Source organism: Passer montanus, unplaced genomic scaffold (genome assembly GCF_014805655.1).
Source record: "Passer montanus isolate IOZ18808 unplaced genomic scaffold, ASM1480565v1 scaffold52, whole genome shotgun sequence".
Classification (NCBI taxonomy): domain Eukaryota; kingdom Metazoa; phylum Chordata; class Aves; order Passeriformes; family Passeridae; genus Passer; species Passer montanus.
The window spans coordinates 1,828,861-1,846,497 of NW_024370152.1; the positions used below are offsets into that span (position 1 = coordinate 1,828,861).

The window sequence follows — 17,637 nt, forward strand, 5'->3', positions numbered from 1 at the left end:
TTCCAGAAATATAATAACCACATCTGAATGCTTCTTGCTCAAACTCACAGAGAGAGCTAAAAAGTAATAAGGACTTTCCAAGAACCTGAAAACCCCTCTGTTTGAATACATTTGGGACAAAACTTTTTAAATGGGCTACAGTCCATTGTTGACAACAAACCAACAGCAAACCCCAGTGTATGGACATCCCAGGAATCATTTACTAAATACATCTTTATTAATAATAATTGCACAATTGAACAGAAGTTTCTGCATTGACACAACATGATGGGATTACATTAACTCATGGAGGTCTGCTGTGCATGCACAATCCAAGCACAAGAACACCTCTATGTATTTTAACAGTTTCTAACCTCCATCTCTAGAGAGACAGTTTCAAGGCTAGCTAAAACTTAAACACATATTTAGACTGTCAAAAATTGGATCTCCAAATCCTTTGCTAACCCTGAAAATATTTGCAAGTTCTGAATGGGATTTTCTAAAGCACCCCGTGTTGGAAAACACTGCCCCAGCAAAAGTAGTGACAGTGTCATTCCTGTGTTGAAGAGTTTCACCTGGGTGTTTTCTGTCACATCTCACTTATTTAACACTTTTAAGAGCTGTTTCTAATCATGCAAAAGGATCTCATAATAAATTAATTAAAGGAATGAAATTCTGAATTACCTAGGAAACATGGACAAGCCAACAGCTAAAAATATATCTTCCTGGTGACCAGTCCACCCCATAGCTCTCAAGAGAAATCCCACTCCTGCAAATACCAAAACTTTCATCTGCCAAAACAGATGTCTGCAGCTTCCCTCCAGCTGAACATTTCAGGAGTATCACTGTCGCCTTATGGAATAGCACAGCCACCTTCACTTAGGTGATCTCCCACTTGTGAACAAGCAGGTGAAGGAATAATAGTTAAATGTGGAGCATGGGGAAAAATCCTCACTTGGTCAGCCTTCTGGTACGCTACAGAGCAGCAAACAAAATTGCAAATAATACTGCAAAGTGGGCAATACCTTGTAGCTTCCTGATGGCTGAGGTGAGAGACAAAGCGTGCATCCATAAAGGCTGGTAGCAGGTGGGCAGAGATAGGTTCCGCCGCTGTGGAGCTGATCCTACAGCAAGGTGAGGCTAAACAGTCAAGGTTTTCAGCATCCCATCTAAGAAGAATTTATATTTTTTTCTGATGCACATGCTATGCAATTGCCAGTTCTGACACATGCATAAAGCAGACTGTAGACACTTACACTGCTTTTTAATTGGAAACACAGATAAACTGAGTAGAGATTTGTGTTCCTACTGTAACTTCTTTTACAAAGTAGCATTTTAACTGGCAGATCTGCCTTTTAAATATCATTATTCTGCAACACCTTCTATTTCCAATTTTAACTAATAATCTTGTCTTTTATAGTAATACAAACAAGCTAACAATATAATAATGATAACTCAATTGTGCAACCCCAGTTCACTTTAGGCCTTGGCTGTGCACCAAGCTCTTCTCTGATTTCAACAAAATCTATAACTGATAGAGTTATTATTAAGATGGAAAGCACTAATAAATGCCCACTGTCATCATCATTTTCCCTCATTCTTGCTGCTGCTTCCCGTCTTGTACAGCAGAGACCAAGCTACAAGGCACCACTGTCCCTTGACACCATACTTGTATGTTACTGAGTGTTTTCTACAAAGCGTTGTTCAACCACATCCGTAATGCAGGGGTAAAGATGAGAACTGAACCTGTCACTGACACCACCAGAAATAACCACAGGAAGATCCGATCCAGGACTTGAGCTACAAACTTCCAGTCTTGTACAACCTGCGAAGGATAGAGGGAGGATAAACAAATAGTAAAAAGCTTGGTACTGTGTTGACACTGCTACATACATTTCAGCACCCCAAATCTGGTTTTAAAATTAGATGTTTGTAGTATGTGGTAGCCTAAAACTAAAAGAGATCCCCTTTTCAGCACTCATAGCTGCAAATCACTCAAATCCCCAAAGCAATTCCATAGTTCTATGCACATGGTGATGAGGCTTCCTCAGCCTGCACAAAAGGTTTTAGTTAAGTGCATATATGAAAATTTACAGACTTAGCTTTGAGGATGGCTTTCCAACAAACTGGACTTCATTTTACAGACCTGCATCTCCCTGTAAATGTGAGGATGAGGCTCTGTCACAGCACTTGGACACAGGCATTGATTCCAGTACAAGCAGTTCCATTTATTTGTGTTTGCTTAAGTGATTTGTTGACTCAGATTGGGTACACTCAGGAGGGGAATTTTGAATGGTGAGTGCTGGCACAACTATGCATACAGAAAAGTGCTATTTATGAAGGTAATCCAAGGGACCTTTTTATTAAAATTATTTCCGTTTCAAACAAGTAATAGTCATGGACAGTATGTGCTCACATACTACATGTTTGATTTACTGCTCTCCTTTTTACTGCAGTTCTCTCAGCACAGTTTAAACAAAGCCCTAGCTCTTGTTAGGAGGATGCTAACAGAAGTCTTTCCAAATGCTGCCAGCTGCATTGCTCTACTGTCCTACCCTTGGATGAGATTCATTGTTTGCAAACACAGTAATTTGCTATTTTAAAAGCCAGGAGGCTCATTGAGAGGAGAAGGACAGCAGTAGGGAGCTAATCTAAACATGTGTTACTGGAACTCTAGAAGACTTTCACTTAAAACAGAGCAACTATGCAGTGCACAGTATGTGCTGGGAGGCCAGGACTGACACCTGGCAAATGCCATGAGCTTGCCTGTAAGTGTAAAAGTTACATTTTTGAGCATATGAGTTTAGAGGCTTCCAGATTTGTGTGTATCCCAAACTTACACAGGACAAGGTTATTCAAATAAACCCAAACCAGGAATTCCTCCAGGAGAGGCTACTAGTCTCTTGCACCTGTAAAGAGCAGGGACTCTCACAGAACAATATGCTTCTCCTTGAAACTATGTGTTGTCTCAAAAACATATTATTTATCAAAGTCTGAGGAAGAATATGTGTCAGAGGAGAGCAGGAGGAAGAGGCAAAGGGAAAAGCACGCAGAAAAGGAAAGAGCTTGGAAGCCATTGCTGTCAAGGAAAGTGTGATTCCCTCCTTGCCCTCCCTTCACCTACCTGTCTGATGAAATGCTCCTTTTTAACGTGCCTGGAAATGTACCGAATGGAGTCAGCTGCCTTTTCCAGAAAGGCAATAACAATTTTTTCTCCGTCTTTTGCTTGCTTGTATTTCTGCTTCCCCAGAAACTTTGATTTTGAGGTGGTTCCCTTTTCTTCAGTCTCTGAGAACGAGTAGCGATCTACGTGGGCCTTCATGCAGAGCAGACGAGGCAACTTCTGGAGAAAGAGCCTTTTAACCCAGGGTGCCATGGGATGGTAAGTTGCTGAGGATCGGTGGTGGACATTGATAACAAACACAGTCACGATGATAGAGAGGGTCACAAAAATCATGATGAAGAGCAGATACTCACCGATCAGTGGGATGACTTTGGAAGAAGAAGGGATTATTTCCTCAATCACTAAAAGGAAAACAGTGAGGGAGACTAGAACTGACGTTGACAATGAAAGCTTTTCACCTTCATCTGAAGGCAGGTAAAACACCAGGACAGTTAGAAAAGACAATCCCAGGCAAGGGATTATTAAGAAAAGAGTGTAAAACAATGGAAGGCGCCTCAATACAAAGGAGTAAGTAACAAATGGGTAAGAGTACAGCCCATCCTTCCTGTTGCCTTTCATACCTTTGGCGTTTAAGATCTCCCACTCCCCATTATCAAAGAAGTCTTTCCTGTCTACATTTTCATCCACTAAAATCAAGTCCACCATATTGCCATCATATGTCCACGACCCAAACTTCATGGAGCAGTTCTGCCTGTCGAAGGGGAAGAAGGTCACATCCATTGTGCAGGAGCTCTTATAACTGGCCGGTGGTGTCCAGGTCACCACTCCATTGTACTTCACTATGGCTTTGGTCATCAGGGATCCCTCAAAACGTCCATCAGCACTGGGAGTTGGACAGGAAGAAACAGTACCAAGTTCAGGACTATGTTTGCCCCAGTCGTACCCCATTTGAGCTCTGCTTTCTATCCCTCACCTGGAGCACAAGGTGCACAACATTCACATGGCCTAAAGAAGCAGCCTTCTGACAGCACACACACACCTCACAGTAGCTGACATGCCTTGCCCAAGCTCTGGCCCAAGCCCAGAGCAAGGAGCCACGCTACTCACTTTTCAAACAAAACGATGTCGGGAAGCCACAGAGACTCAGAGGGGACCCGGATAGCAGTGATCCCACCGTATTCATCTGGATTCCAGGACAGCTTGTGGTCAATCCATTCCTATAACAAAACAGTGGAGTTCTGTGTCCACTCATAAGCATCAGCCTCCTTCCTCACCCTTACATGTGCCTCAACAGCTGCATGCACAGCACAGCAGGCAGAACCTGCTATGAGGCTGCTCACCTGCAGAGAGGGTGCCCGACAGGCATGGCTGGGAGGTATTGATCCCCACAAGCACTGCTCCTCCAGACACAGGTGAGACCCAAGAACCCATCCCTAGGCTCGTAACCTCAAAGCCAGCACTTCTGGAGAGAACTTGACTCTCATTTTACTCACCACCCTGCACAGCCCACCTGGGAGTAGTCTAAAATGAAGGAGCCACTTCCCTTTAGTGCAGCAGCTTTCCTTCCCTCTGAGAACCAGCCCAAGCAGGTTTTGGCTGGCACAGACCCTATGGAAGACTCCATGGACCCTAGATGGTGTGGATGCTAGCACACAAATGAGTAGAGGTGGCCTTGATTCACTTCTCAGTGGAGACTTGGCTTTTTTAAGTAATTGGAATACAACACAATATCTGTACACCATCCTGGCAAAAAAAAAAAAAAAAGAAGAAGAAATAAAATTGGTCTTTCATCAGAAAGACCTGCAGACTACTGCAGGAAAAATAACAAGATGTCATTGTAACTATTTGGCTACAAAAGCAGGGAGAGTCCTCTCCATTTTCATCATGTTGAACTCTAGATTAATTTTTCTCTCCTTTACTGGATTTTCAGATAGGGAGGTCATAACAAAGTGGCTCCAACAACCTGGAGATTTCCACAGAAAGGCAATGGAAAATCAGCTCTCTGATCCTTGTTCATTATTGATGAGTATATTAATTTGTCCACAGAAATAGCAGCAATGTCATGCAAGAGCTGTAGACTGTGGTCAATACCAAGAAGTGGAAGATGAACCAGTTTCCATTAGCTGCAGCACAAAGAGATCTCCAGGGATGCAGAGGTCTCAGCCTTCACTGGGTAATTTCCTCCACGACTTAGGGATGAACCAAAAAAGCAATATTGTCTATTAATTCTCCATATAGTTCCCTTCTTATTTCTTTGACGCCACATGCTTTTTGAAGCTATACTAGAGACATTTGTTATTGTTCAGGTACGGAAAGAGAAGAGGGGCCATTGCTGCTCGTAGCTTCAGAATCAGGGACAGAGTACACCACTTTTAGCATTATCTTTTCTCTGAGGATGGGTGTCTAACAATGTCTCCAGAAGCCTAGGCTGTTACGTGATCACAGTCTCACCTATGTTCTGGACACAACGGGACTTAGGCTGGAAACATACATCATGCAAGGGGACAGTCAAGGCTGAGCAACAGCCAACACAGTCATCTTGTAGCCTCCTAACACAAGAGCAGCAAATACCCTGTGAGCCACCTGGAGATAGAATCATCCCTCTGGAGTTGAACTGGAGCAGCCCCTTGGCCTGGGTGATTTGCTCCATCTGCAGTACTCCTCACTTTCCCCCTGCTCTGCATTGATTTCTCTCACAGCTAAAGTGCTCTTTCATGTCTCCAAGGAAAACGGTTGTTTCTTCTTACCAGAGCAGAAAATCGGCTGTGTGCAGACTTGGAAGATGAGCAGTTTAAAACAGGAATCTCCCTGCTGACACAAACCATAGCAGCAGATGCATAAGGCTCTTTCCCTCTCTTCTCCATTTTTTCCAAGCTGCTCCAGACATTGCAATTGCTCTCCCCTTCCTCCAGCTTTACCAAATTTCCATTTCTGTGCTGTCATTGAAGAGTATAACCCATCACTAGTGGAACAAAAAACACTAGACTCAGATTCTTGGCCCTTGCTAGTAGACTGCGTAGCTTGCCTGAATCCAGACACTTTCTCAGCAACCACTAAAGGCTCCTCTGAACCTTGTGTGTCAGCCTGCTTGTGTATCAAGTCCCACCATCTTGAGCACCAGGATGTCTGGGGTTAACAAAAAAAAAAAGGAAAAGAAAATGCTTGTGTTTAAGGTTTGCTTATCCAAGAAAAGTAAGACTCTTGCTGAGAAATTATGAAGGTGATCAGGAGCAATCAGCATGGATTCACTAAAAGTAAATAATGCTTGACCAACCTCCTTGCCTTCTATGCTGAAACAACTCCCTGGATGGACAAGGAGAGAGCACTGGATATTGTCTACCTTGATTACAGCAAGGCTTTCAACACTGTCTCTCTCTCAATATCCTTATAGGCAAACTCAGGATGTTTGAACTGGATGAGTGAATAGTGAGGTGGATTGAGACCTGGCAGAATGGCAGATCCCAAAGAGCTTGTAAACAGTGCCACAGGGTCTGGTTGGAAGCCTGTCACTGGTGGTGTCCCCCAAGGTTCCATACCGGAACCTGGGGAGGAACAACCCCAGGCACCAGCAGTTGGGGGTGACCTGCTGGGAAGAAGCTCTGTGGAGAAAGATCTGGGGATCCTGGTGGACAGCAAGCTGTCCATGAGCCAGCAGTGTGTCCTGGGGGCGAAGAAGGCCAATGGGATCCTGGGGTGCATTAGGATGAGCATTGCCAAGAGTTCAGGGGAGGTGATCCTGCCCCTCAGCACATGTAGAAGCACATCTGGAGTTCTACTCAGGACATCTGGTGAGGCACATCTGGAGTTCTGTGTCCAGTTCTGGGCTCCTCAGAATGAAGAAAACATGGATAAAGCAAGTCCACCAAGAGAGCAACAAAGATGATGAGGGGAGTGGATCATCCCTTTTACAAGGAAAAACTGAGGGAGCTGGGCCTACATGAACACACAACTTCCACAGCAAGACACCTGGGTCAGGCACAGGTACTTAGTGCTCAGCCTGAGCTCCTGAGGGCACTTACACTGTATGAAAACTAGAGCCTGTGCCTCATTTTCCACTCCCTTTGCATTACCTCGGGTCTTAACGTTTTCAGCTCATTAGATGGAGAAGTGGTATTAGAAATAGTAACAACTCCAGAGAGCCCAGCTCTGGGAAATCACAGTCCTGAGTTTCCCTGAGGAGCTGCCCTGGCTAAAATCTGAGCATTCTAAAGGCTTCCAGAGAAATCAGTGTGTCTACAGTGCACAGGGCTTGGACCTGCAGGTGAAGGTGGGTGCTACAGCCTGCAAGGAGAATGGGCTGGAAAGAGGAGAGGACAGATGAGGGCAGATGAGGGCCCTTTACAGAAGTATTCTGCTGTCTGCCCAAGTGGATACTCAAAATAAGGGAGCCAAAATGTGGCCTTGTGCACAAGAGGGGCTCTACAATTGCTGCTAAAGGTGAGGAAACTGTAATACTGCAGATAATTCAGGGCAGGTTCCCAGCAGTTGTATTTGGATCAGAGAGAAATTTCTCCAGCAAAAGGGAAAAATTCTGTCTTCCCCACAGTGAGGGGAAGTCTGAGATTTTCCCTCTGCAAGGGAGAGATCATCTTTACATGCAGTATTCATATTGGTTTTAGGGGTCTTGCTCCAGCCAGAATCTCACACTCACTGTAGCAGTACAGTACCCAGACAAAAACTGAGACATATTTCTCATCCACCAGCCCAGCAACCCCCAAGAACCTTTCCTCATGGCATGATTTCAAGTACGGCTTGTTTTTTATGCCCTCTGCCCAGGATCAGCTTTACAGATACTCACAAGGCTGAGAGACTTAAAATAACTGTCACAAGGTCAATAAACTGGTGCAATGTAACTTAAACTAAAAACAGTGTTCTTCAGGAGTGAAGAAGAAAGGAGACCTAACAGTTCAATTTGTGCCTTTCCCTCATTTGTATAAATCACTGTCAGTTCCGAAAGCAATTATGATAGAGAGATCTGATTAATTTGCTACAGCTTTTAATGGGAAAAGGTCTGTGGTGTGTGTGTGTGTGTGTAACATACTGGCCTCTTTTTGTCTTTACATATGCTGAGGAATGAAGAAAAATATCCGAGGCACCACTCTTGGCTCAGGCAAGAGAGACAGTACTTGTGTGACCTCTAAGTATGAGACAGGATAGTCCCTCAGGGCACGTATAACATCCTAGGGATAGCCACTGCAGTACCAGCTGTGTCGCTTCCCTGAAATAAATACTGGCTTGAGCACACAGCTGGGGTGCAGGTCAGAAGAAGAGGGTACCCTATGTCCTAAAGGCCTACTTGCCTGCCTTTCTGTCTCTATACGTAGGCTGAAGTGAGAAGAGTGAAGTAAAAACTTGAAGTGTCTTGGTGCTGGCCACTCAGCATCATGAAATGAGATACATGGCACAGTGGGCAGCAAACTGAGATGGCTACTCAGTGCAGCAGCTCCCATGGGGAAAAGGGAGGTCTGAGGTGGTCTAATTTACCTGTTTCAGCCACACGTTGGTTGTCATCAGCTGATTCTTCTCATCCTAGAGTGACACAAGGGAGAGAGGATTGCAATACCAAACCAGCCATTAGAAACAGACCCTGTGCCTGCTGAGTCCAACCCCGTGCCAAGATGAGGAGATCCCTATGGTCCTTTTTCCATGGGCTTGGGTTCTTCAGTCACCATTGAGGGAAACTGACTGAATTCTAGGTGCTGTCTCTGCTATCACTGGGAGCCTCTGAGGCTGGAAAACTGAGGTTCAGCATTTCACAGGAGCTCAAAGGAATCATATGCCAAAGACCCAGGATGCAGCCAGGGCTCAGCCAGCAAGTGGTATCAGGTTGTAGGCTCATAGGATGGCTCAGCTCCCCACACTGGTCAGCCTGAGTGAGTTTGGGAAGATACAAGCTGAAACACTGTCGTAATTATGTAAATAAAGCACAAAATTAGTGTGCCTTCCACAGCACAGGGGAACATTACCAGGGGCTGGGGGATATAAGGAGCACATTGTTATGTGGGTACCTCTGGGCATTGTGAAAATTCCATCATGCATTGCAGCAGAAAGAGAAGGGAAAATTTCCACAAGGGCAGAAACAGAGGATTAGCTATGTTGCCTCTAGAGTTTCATCTTAGTGACCAGCTGGGTTAAGACTTGAACTATCTTTGGCATCAATGCAAGCTTGCTTGGAATGAATAATGTCCAACCATCTCTTACTCTTCCTCAGTCCCATTCTGTAGCTGTCTTGTCATTAAATTGCAACATAGATGTCAAGGACTGTCTGGCATGTGTTGTTTGATCAAAACCTTATGGAAATTAGGCCATATTCCCTGAGAACAATAGGGAAAAAAGGACCTTCAGGTTTCCCTCAAAACAAATGAGTCCTACAGTCCATGCTGGGAATGGAGGGGAGTCGGGGAGGAAAGAAGGTTGTATCACCAGCAGCATTTCATGCTTAGTGTTTTTCTGCCCAACCATCACTGTGCATTTCTTGTGTCAGGAGGTAAAAGCTAATTACATTACCAGTCCTCCCAGGTGGAGGCACAACTATCTGTAAAAGTGGTGCTTTACTAACACAACACTTACCACATCCACAAGCTGTGATATCTTCAACCCAAAAAGGACTTTGATGGTGTCGTTGGAGTTTTCCACAGGGCGGACCCATTTCTGATAGCCTTCAAATAAGTGCTTGAGGAGCGCATCCTCATTTTCAGCAACTGAACTGAAGGCATTCACATCTGAAAGAGAGCAACACAGAGTGGAGGCATTGCCAGAAAGCGGACATGAAGAACACCATGACCTGAAAAAGTGAGACAGAGCAATGATGTGAGGAAAATTCACCTCCAGGCAGATCCTGTCTTGAACAGCGAATTCTGCAGGAATTCAGATGCACAGACTCTCAGCAGAACCAGGGCAAGTGAATGGAAAATAGCCCAAGCCCAACTCACATTAAAAAAAAAATAAATCATCAGACCAGAGCAGTGATGACTTTGTACCAGGTTTATATTCTCTATGGACTATTTGCCAAAGCAAAAAGAGCCCACTGGGCAGCAACAGGAGCTGGATGTGCGGTCAGAGCTAGATCTGCCAGGCAAGCACAGAGACGTCATGGCCTGTACCTGCATGACTTGTGACTCCCACAATCACTGACACCATGCTGCCCCTTCCCCTTGCTACCATGAAGGGGGATGGGCAGTTCAGACCCTCCATCCTTTCCCAAACATGAGCCCCATTCCCCGTGGTGTTGAGGTTCTGACATGACCTCCATCTCTTCCCTTGTGCACAGCAACCAAGGGTGAGAAGGATTTTATCTCTCTTCAAAGCCACCATGGAGGAAAAAAGACTGGTCCCACACAACAGGGATCACAGTCAATATTGCTGTGTCAGCAGTCAAAAGGGACCTCACAGGACACTGTCCAGGGCCCAGCTTATGCCTTGCCAGCCCCAGGGTGAGCAGAACATCTGTGCCTGGACTGCCAAACATTAGGTGCAGGAGGGGTCTGCAGGCGCAGGGATGGTGCCAGGACCTGACAGTGGGAGAGCCCTGGAGGGCACTGTCAATATGCTCACACACCGTGTGCATCAACAATCAGAGTTAAGGCAGCCCCCAGCAGGGTCCCGGTGCCATATGGAAAGAAAGGGCATGCAAACAGCAGTTTTTGAAAACTGGAGGCAGAGGGTCATGCTCTGACTCTACATGGAGGAAAGAGTGTGACCATGGACCACTATCTCTGCCCATGTCCCCTTCCCCAGCAGCTGCTGCCCATCTCCTGAGCATAACAGGCTGTGCAGCCTCCTCCACCTCAGTCAGGGTCTGTCAGAGGCTGCAGACAGGGACAGACCTCGCAGCAAGCAACACAGCTGAAGAACTGCCCAAAGCAAAAACCGGATCTCATAACAGAGCTTTCCATGGGACAAAATTCAATCTTTAATGCTCTCTGGGTCCTCTCAGGATAGCACAAGGTCCAAGCAACACTGTCATCCCCCACTTCCAGCCACAGCAAGATACCATTCCTCTTTGAGGAGCTATAAACTCTGAAACCTAGTGCTTGCACTCACAGGATAACAACTTTACTGTCAGATGTTCTAGCACAAGCTGTGTTTGTCCTCTGTATCTGCAATACAAGGTGTGGTGGGGTTACCAAGCCCTGGGCAGGTAGAGGCTGGCTGATCAGAGGGACCTTTCACATTCATTTCTACCTGCTCCATCCCAGAGCCAGGAATGGCTCAAGCTGTCAGCACAGTTTATAGCAGTCCTCTATAGGGCCACACTCTGTCTTGTCACTTACAAGCCTTTGAGGTCTGCTATTTCCACGAATGCCCCTTCTGCTTGTACCAGGGTTTACTCTCATGCCAGACCCTAGCTCCACCACAGCAGTGTCTGTGATCTGTCCTAGGAAACTAGACTGGTTGCCCAAACATGGCAGACGGGTATTGCATCTGCAACCAAAGGAAGACAAGAACACATTTCTACCCCCTCACTACCCACAGCCTCACAGGTCCAATCCCTTGACTATGAGAGACTTTGCAGAGACTCCATCTCCTAGACATTTCACTCTCCCTTTAGGAGATTCATGTATGGTTGTTAAAAACAAGAAATTTAACAGAAAAGCCATTGCATAGAAAAATCCATAACCCCAAAATATGCATGATCAAATCCAGCTCCGTCTTACTGCCAGAATACTCTGAAATTTATTTGAGCAATTTTATTATTGCTCTAACATTTCTTTGAGTGTAACATCCTGCACACATATATGCAGCCACACACCCTCTGTGTCCGTGGGTGTGTATGACCTCCCTCAAAAGAAAATGGTGCCATTTCACATCTCACATAAAGTTCAGGTACCTAATGCTGCAAGTGGGTATAGAAGACAGGTGGTAAAGCTGGGTTTGGGGCTGGATATGTTGAATCTCATCTGCTGAGGAAGCCACTAAAAAGTAAAAAAGACTTGAGGAGTCTCACAAGGAAGAAAGTCAGAAGGAAGAAGATGCTGCCTCTGTAAGACAGCCTCAGTACTTGCACAAAGACAGTTTAAAAGCAGAAGTTATTAATGAGAAATAAGAAATATCATGTGGGAAAATAGCCTAACAGTTCCTTTGACCAAGCCCCACTTTATTATTAAGCTAGATAAAGCCATGGAGAAAATATTGAACAAAATAGCACTGCCTTTGAAAAAAAAAGGAGAAGCAGCCATAGGACAGATACATCCCTGAATCTACCATATGATGCACTGAGAGGCAAAAACTGGGGAGCTCCCTGGCAGGTTAACATGCATTTGAGTACTCAAGCACTGTCTGCCATCTCCTCCACTCCTCCAGGTTCCTGTCTCACTCTGTGGTCTGTCCAAGTAGCAGTTCCCTATGGGTGCAGGACAGGAGTTCTGGGGCAGAAAGACTGCTAAACAAATGTGCAAAACACCCCAATAAGTACAGACGAGACACTTAGCCTTTTATCAGTTTGCCTGAAGCACTTCAGTTTTTCTCTTGGTGACAGAAATTCTCCCTTAATTCCCTTTAGCAGCCAAAATTCGAGCTTAGGGTTTTTTGTTAATTACTAGGCAGCAATTGCCCCACCTCCAGTTATTAAAACCTAGATGTCAAACTGACCGTGGTTGCAATACAAAGGCAGCAACTGATACAACCCTTTTCTGCTACTCACACAGTGTTCAGAGGATGACCAAGAGAAGTCAGCGTTCACCATATACAAAAAAGCAGCAGCTAACCAGCCAACAGAAAAAAAACTTGAACACCTGCAGCTCAGCTTGGAAGAAGAAGAAATCACACCTACCTGAGTGGCTCAGACACAGCGCAATGAGCACTAGGCAAAGCATGGGCACCACCGTGACTTTTCCTTTAAATCTGATCTTCTGTCTTCATTAGCAAATCAGTCTCATCTTTGCAGCGGACTAAAACAATCTAGTTAAAAATCGAAGCAGACAGTTGAGTCTGCAAGGCAAGGCAGCACCTTTCTAGCCTTATCTTGCCCTCATTATGACGCTTGGTAAATCACACTTCATTGATTTTCAGTCAGCCGTCACATCCTATAAGCCTTAAACAGGGCTCTGGGTCCTAAACTCTGATCTCTTTGTGGCAGTATTAACATGGCTATAAGCACTGCGGTCTAGGAGTACACAAGAAGAAAGTCTTTTAAGGAGGAAAAATATCTTTTACGCTACTGCTGATTACAGCTGAAAAAAAAAAAAACAGGCTGCAGTTCAGAACCAAAGATAAATCAGATGCCTTAAAGATTATCTGTTTGTTCCAGCTATGTCAGTTGCAGAGGCAGACTCCCCACAGACTTAATTTAGCTTATTCCATGCTACAGTTGCTGTTCTGAAGCTATAAAATGGATTTGGGGGGCAAAAAAAACCAAGTAACAAGTAAGTGAGAAAACTACGCTGATTTCTAAATTTATATCTCATACACAAAACATCACAGGCAGCAGCACGCAAGTCCTTGCACAGCTTAACAGAGAATGTTGCCCCAGGGTCTTGTTAGCAATGGGAGTGAGGATTATTTAGCCAGCTTCTCTGTAGTCAGACCTCTGTCAGTCCTCCCCAGTGACACCTCACACAAGGATCCTTTCAGAAATCACCAGAAATTGGTGGTAATCACCAGAAATTGCTGATAATCAAAAGGGATGCATGTTCCTCTTTTCCCATCCCCCTGACACTCCTCTGCTGAAGGATTGTCAGGATCTTCTCTGTTTCTTCTCAAATGAGAGTTACTTTGGCATATCGCTCGAAAGAGGAGGTTTTCTCCTGAACTTCTCGGGTTTAAGGAAGAGGTATGCAAAATTCTAATAGCTTGCCCCCAAACCCAAAAACTCCTCCTGCTTTGATTATTTCTTTCTGGCTATTAAATTGCTTGCTGACTTTTATATGGGAAGCCTGGGGTTTTTTTCAGCAACGCTGGGTACGCTTCTTGCAGTTACCCAGATTTTGGTACAGTCACAGGTTTTGTGATTCAGATTTGCCTTATCTAAGGTCCTCACAGAGGATTGATAACTGGCAGCTGTAATTTTACCAGATTATTCATCTTGCTGTAAGGAAAAAGCTGCTATATAAGTGTGGTTCAAAGTCACATTGCTGCTGCAAGTGACATTCTTGTAGTGTCCTATCAATTTATTCATGCTTCTGTGGCCTTGCAGCCTACTGCATCCCCAGCTCTCAGGCAGGCCACCAGCAGCAACTCAGAGAGTTTGCTTTTTCCACTACTGTTCTACACACAAGAAATCTGCATGGGTTCTTCCTAACTCCTCAGCTCTTCCTGAAATATGAGATATGAAGTATGGTTGTGCTACCATTGCCCCTACCCACTGCCTTAGACTGTGACAAGAAGTAAGGACCAGGCTTGCCTGATCAATGGCTTCCAGAGTTACCAGACAGCCAGAGGAGAGTATTAGAGACAGAAATTCTGTTTGCCTGTTGTTTTCTGTTCACAAGTCTTTATGTATCTGTGCACCCCAACATTTTGGAAAGGAAGGTATGCATGAATACTCCATTTGGCCAGACAGGCCATGCAGCATAAGGTGCATCCACCCTGAGATAGCAAATTAATTCTTGGTCAGAACTCTGCTTGTGGCAGTACCTGAGTAGCTATTCTCTGTTGAAAAAATGTATTTGCTTTTCCACAGTTCTCATGGGATTTGTAACTAATATGAGTCTGCAATTCCAGGCTGCAAAGAGCCAGGTACTGCCTAGACACAAGCAACACTGGAGCTGGGCCTCACCCTCTAGGCAGCAAAAATGCCAAGAAAAAGAAAAGGAGAAATCTACCTAGAGGCACAAATCCATCCTTTTGAGCACACATGGTTAATAGCAGCAGCAACTGAAAAGTCAAGGTTATGATGGACAGTCCTAAGGCATGTTACCTGAATGCACCATGCAGTCAAGCATGGAAAAACACAGATTCCAAGGGAAGGTGACAGTGCTGGCTGGCAGTCAGAGGGTGGGAAACCTGGACTAAAGTGAGAAGGATGGTGAAGAAGAAGGACATAGATGGGAGGTGCTCTGAACCAGAACTGTGAGGTTTTGTTTCAAAAACCCAGAGCCAAAGTAGAGTTTGCTGCACCCCCAGGTATGTCAGCTCCAGGAAGGAGAAAAGAGAGATAAGGCAACACTATGGAACATGAGACACTTTTCAGGTAGACATGTCTTCTCCTTCCCAAACTCATCTCAGCTTCCCTGGTCCCTGTAGGTGACATGCCAGAAGCCAAGGAAGGCCCACCTGGAATGCCAGGACTTGTGATGGAGCCAGACTCCCTGGAGCTCCCAAGGAAGGACTGAATCCATCTTGTACCATTTGGCATGACACAGGAAGCCAGCAGATGAACACCTGCCTGTAGGAGGTGAGGGACAGTTTCTGGAGCAAAAACGAGGTGGGAAAGGGTAGAACTCCTGGAATCTCATCTTTGCCCTGACACTTCTCAGGTTCTTTCTGATCTCAGCTCTGGCCAGCAGCAGACACCTCTCCTCACCTAGCAGCTTCTCGAAACATGTGTTTTCAGGGGCAAGAACAGAGCTGGTTTTAGCCACTCACCAATTATTTTTCCAGCACCAGACACTTCCATGTGCCAGATGGAACAGTTTGGAGCCAACAGTCCACCTGTCCACACATCCTGTCTGCTCTCCTCCAGTTTCCTGTCTCCCCAAACACCCTCCTCCTTTCTTTTTGCTTGCTTGCCAGCCCCACCAAGCAAACCCCATTCAGTCTCTGCTTGGTGCCCTGTTCCCCTCTAATCCATCCCTCCTCCTCTGTGGCCGGCCGGGGCCTATGTACAAATGTACAAATCACGAGCGAGACGGGACTGCGAGGAATGTGCCTTGAGCCATTTTATTTTCCAGCATCAGTCTCATTACATGGTTAAGGCAATGGGAAGATGCCAGCAGCTCACATCCCAGGCAGCAGACCAAGAACTTAATGTTACAACTTACCTTATAGGTTTTTTACCAATCACACAAAACAAAAGCATACTGACAGTAGTTCTATCCAACCCTATAAGCACACATCCCTTCAGTTAAAACAATGTTTGCTGATTTCTAATACAATACCTGTTTGTAAGACTTAAAACAGAATGCACAGAGCTCCATTATTAAGGTTAGAACTTCCTAATATACCACTAGATATACTTTTCTGCAGCTTAGGGAGTTATTCTAGACAAGTGTTAATACACAGACCATTGTTCCATTTGTCCATACTTTTCTACTTTTTACATAATTTTTCTGCTAACTTATTTTATAGTTACTGCTTAGCTCTAATCGCAGTTCTGCTGTCTCTGCGGCCTGCCTTTTGCAGCTTTCCCAAAACCCTCTGATTTTATGGATTCCCACACTCCTCCACACACCCTTTTCCCACAGGAGCTGCACCACATCCCACCGCCCTCATCTCTACCGCAGTTCTTCAGCACAGTTGCCACTTTCCTCCTCCAGCTTCCCCTCCGCCTCCTCCGCCTGGCTCGGGCCGAGCGAAGGCGCGGTGCCGTGGCCGCGGTCCCAGCTCCCCGCCGTGGCAGGCCGCGGGCAGCGCAGGCCGCGCCGCAGGGCCCGCCTGCTTCCAGGCCTCCCGCCCTTCCGAGGGAATGTCCACGGCTGCTGCGGGAGCTCTGTTTGGGAGACCAGGATAACGTGAAGTGCTAGGAACTCGTGGATGAAAATGTATGCGTTCGTCTTTGTGTCAGCCAAGCAGCCCGCAGCGCTCAGCACAGCAGGCTCAGAAAGGGCTGATGGAGCCCTTGAGGAGGCTGCCTGAACTGAACTCGAAAAAGTTGCACCAAGCACTTGTCCAGGCAGTGATCAGGCTCTGCACGGACAAGGTTTTGCAGAACAAGAGTCGTTTCAGTCCTTGGTTTCCTTGGCACCTTCCCACCATGAGGAAAGGCCTCCCTGCCCTCCTTCCTATTTCTACCACATCCATGTGAATGCAGCTCAAGTCTCTGAGTCCATGTGCCTTCTGACAGTGCAGAGTCCATGTAACTGCCTACCGCACATTCCTCTGTAAAAACTCCCAGGGCTTCACCGGGAGTGGGACACGGGTCTTTGGGAGGTGCAGAAGCGCTTCATCACTGCATGCACATTAATATTTCTAATAGGTGGTGCATCGCCTTCTGCATTGGAATAGTTGTTTTCCTTTTTCAGTTCTCACTTTACAGTGAGGTCTCATTTAAGGGTGTCTTGCAGCAGTGTGATCACTTCCTACATTTTGGTGACACTACCTAGCTTTGAATATGATAATTTTCAAATCCGTTTGTTCTGAGATGATGATTGTAAACAAAGGTCTGGCTCAGCTCTGCCATTTTCTCAGCTTTTCTTTCCATTTCATCAAGCTCATCTCTGCTTTCATAAATGCCCATCACAGCTCAAATTTTATCTGCAGCATCATGGACTTGCTGTTCAGATTTCAAGGCTTGGAAGATTTGAGAAGTAAGCAAACAACTAGCAAGAATCAAGACTTTGCAAGATGTCAGAGAAAAATCTGCTTTAACAACAATCGCTTCAGGAATGACAGAGGAACTTGGTTCACGCCTAACTGCATGAGCCTCTCAGCCTCTC

At 45.6% G+C, this 17,637-nt stretch overlaps 1 protein-coding gene across 4 annotated transcripts; it reads right to left on the reverse strand.

Annotated features, from left to right (window-relative positions):
* Positions 1-195: 195 nt before the first annotated feature.
* Positions 196-16,575, reverse strand: CHRNB3 (cholinergic receptor nicotinic beta 3 subunit). Of its 4 annotated transcripts, none has more exons than XM_039724177.1 (7): positions 16,481-16,575; positions 12,876-13,003; positions 9,674-9,825; positions 8,588-8,632; positions 4,211-4,320; positions 3,104-3,986; positions 196-1,804 (listed from the first exon to the last, which is right to left on the reverse strand). In XM_039724177.1, exons 2-7 carry the CDS (start codon positions 12,916-12,918, stop codon positions 1,670-1,672), a joined length of 1,368 nt encoding a protein of 455 aa, XP_039580111.1. In that variant the 5' UTR covers positions 12,919-13,003; positions 16,481-16,575; the 3' UTR covers positions 196-1,669. The 4 variants fall into 4 exon arrangements, with proteins under 4 accessions (XP_039580111.1, XP_039580110.1, XP_039580113.1 ...); XM_039724176.1 differs by having other exon boundaries at positions 16,434-16,570; XM_039724179.1 differs by lacking the exon at positions 12,876-13,003 and having other exon boundaries at positions 16,481-16,564.
* Positions 16,576-17,637: the final 1,062 nt, after the last annotated feature.

What these genes read in the sequence shown, in the direction of transcription:
- CHRNB3 (XM_039724177.1), bottom strand. Translation starts at nt 12,918, where the DNA reads ATGCTTTGCCTAGTGCTCATTGCGCTGTGTCTGAGCCACTCAG. An exon ending in TATCACAGCTTGTGGATGTG is followed by an intron (nt 8,633 to 9,673) that starts GTAAGTGTTGTG and finishes GTGTCACTCTAG; the next exon opens with GATGAGAAGAATCAGCTGAT. An exon ending in AGGAGCATTTCATCAGACAG is followed by an intron (nt 1,805 to 3,103) that starts GTAGGTGAAGGG and finishes TATCCTTCGCAG; the next exon opens with GTTGTACAAGACTGGAAGTT.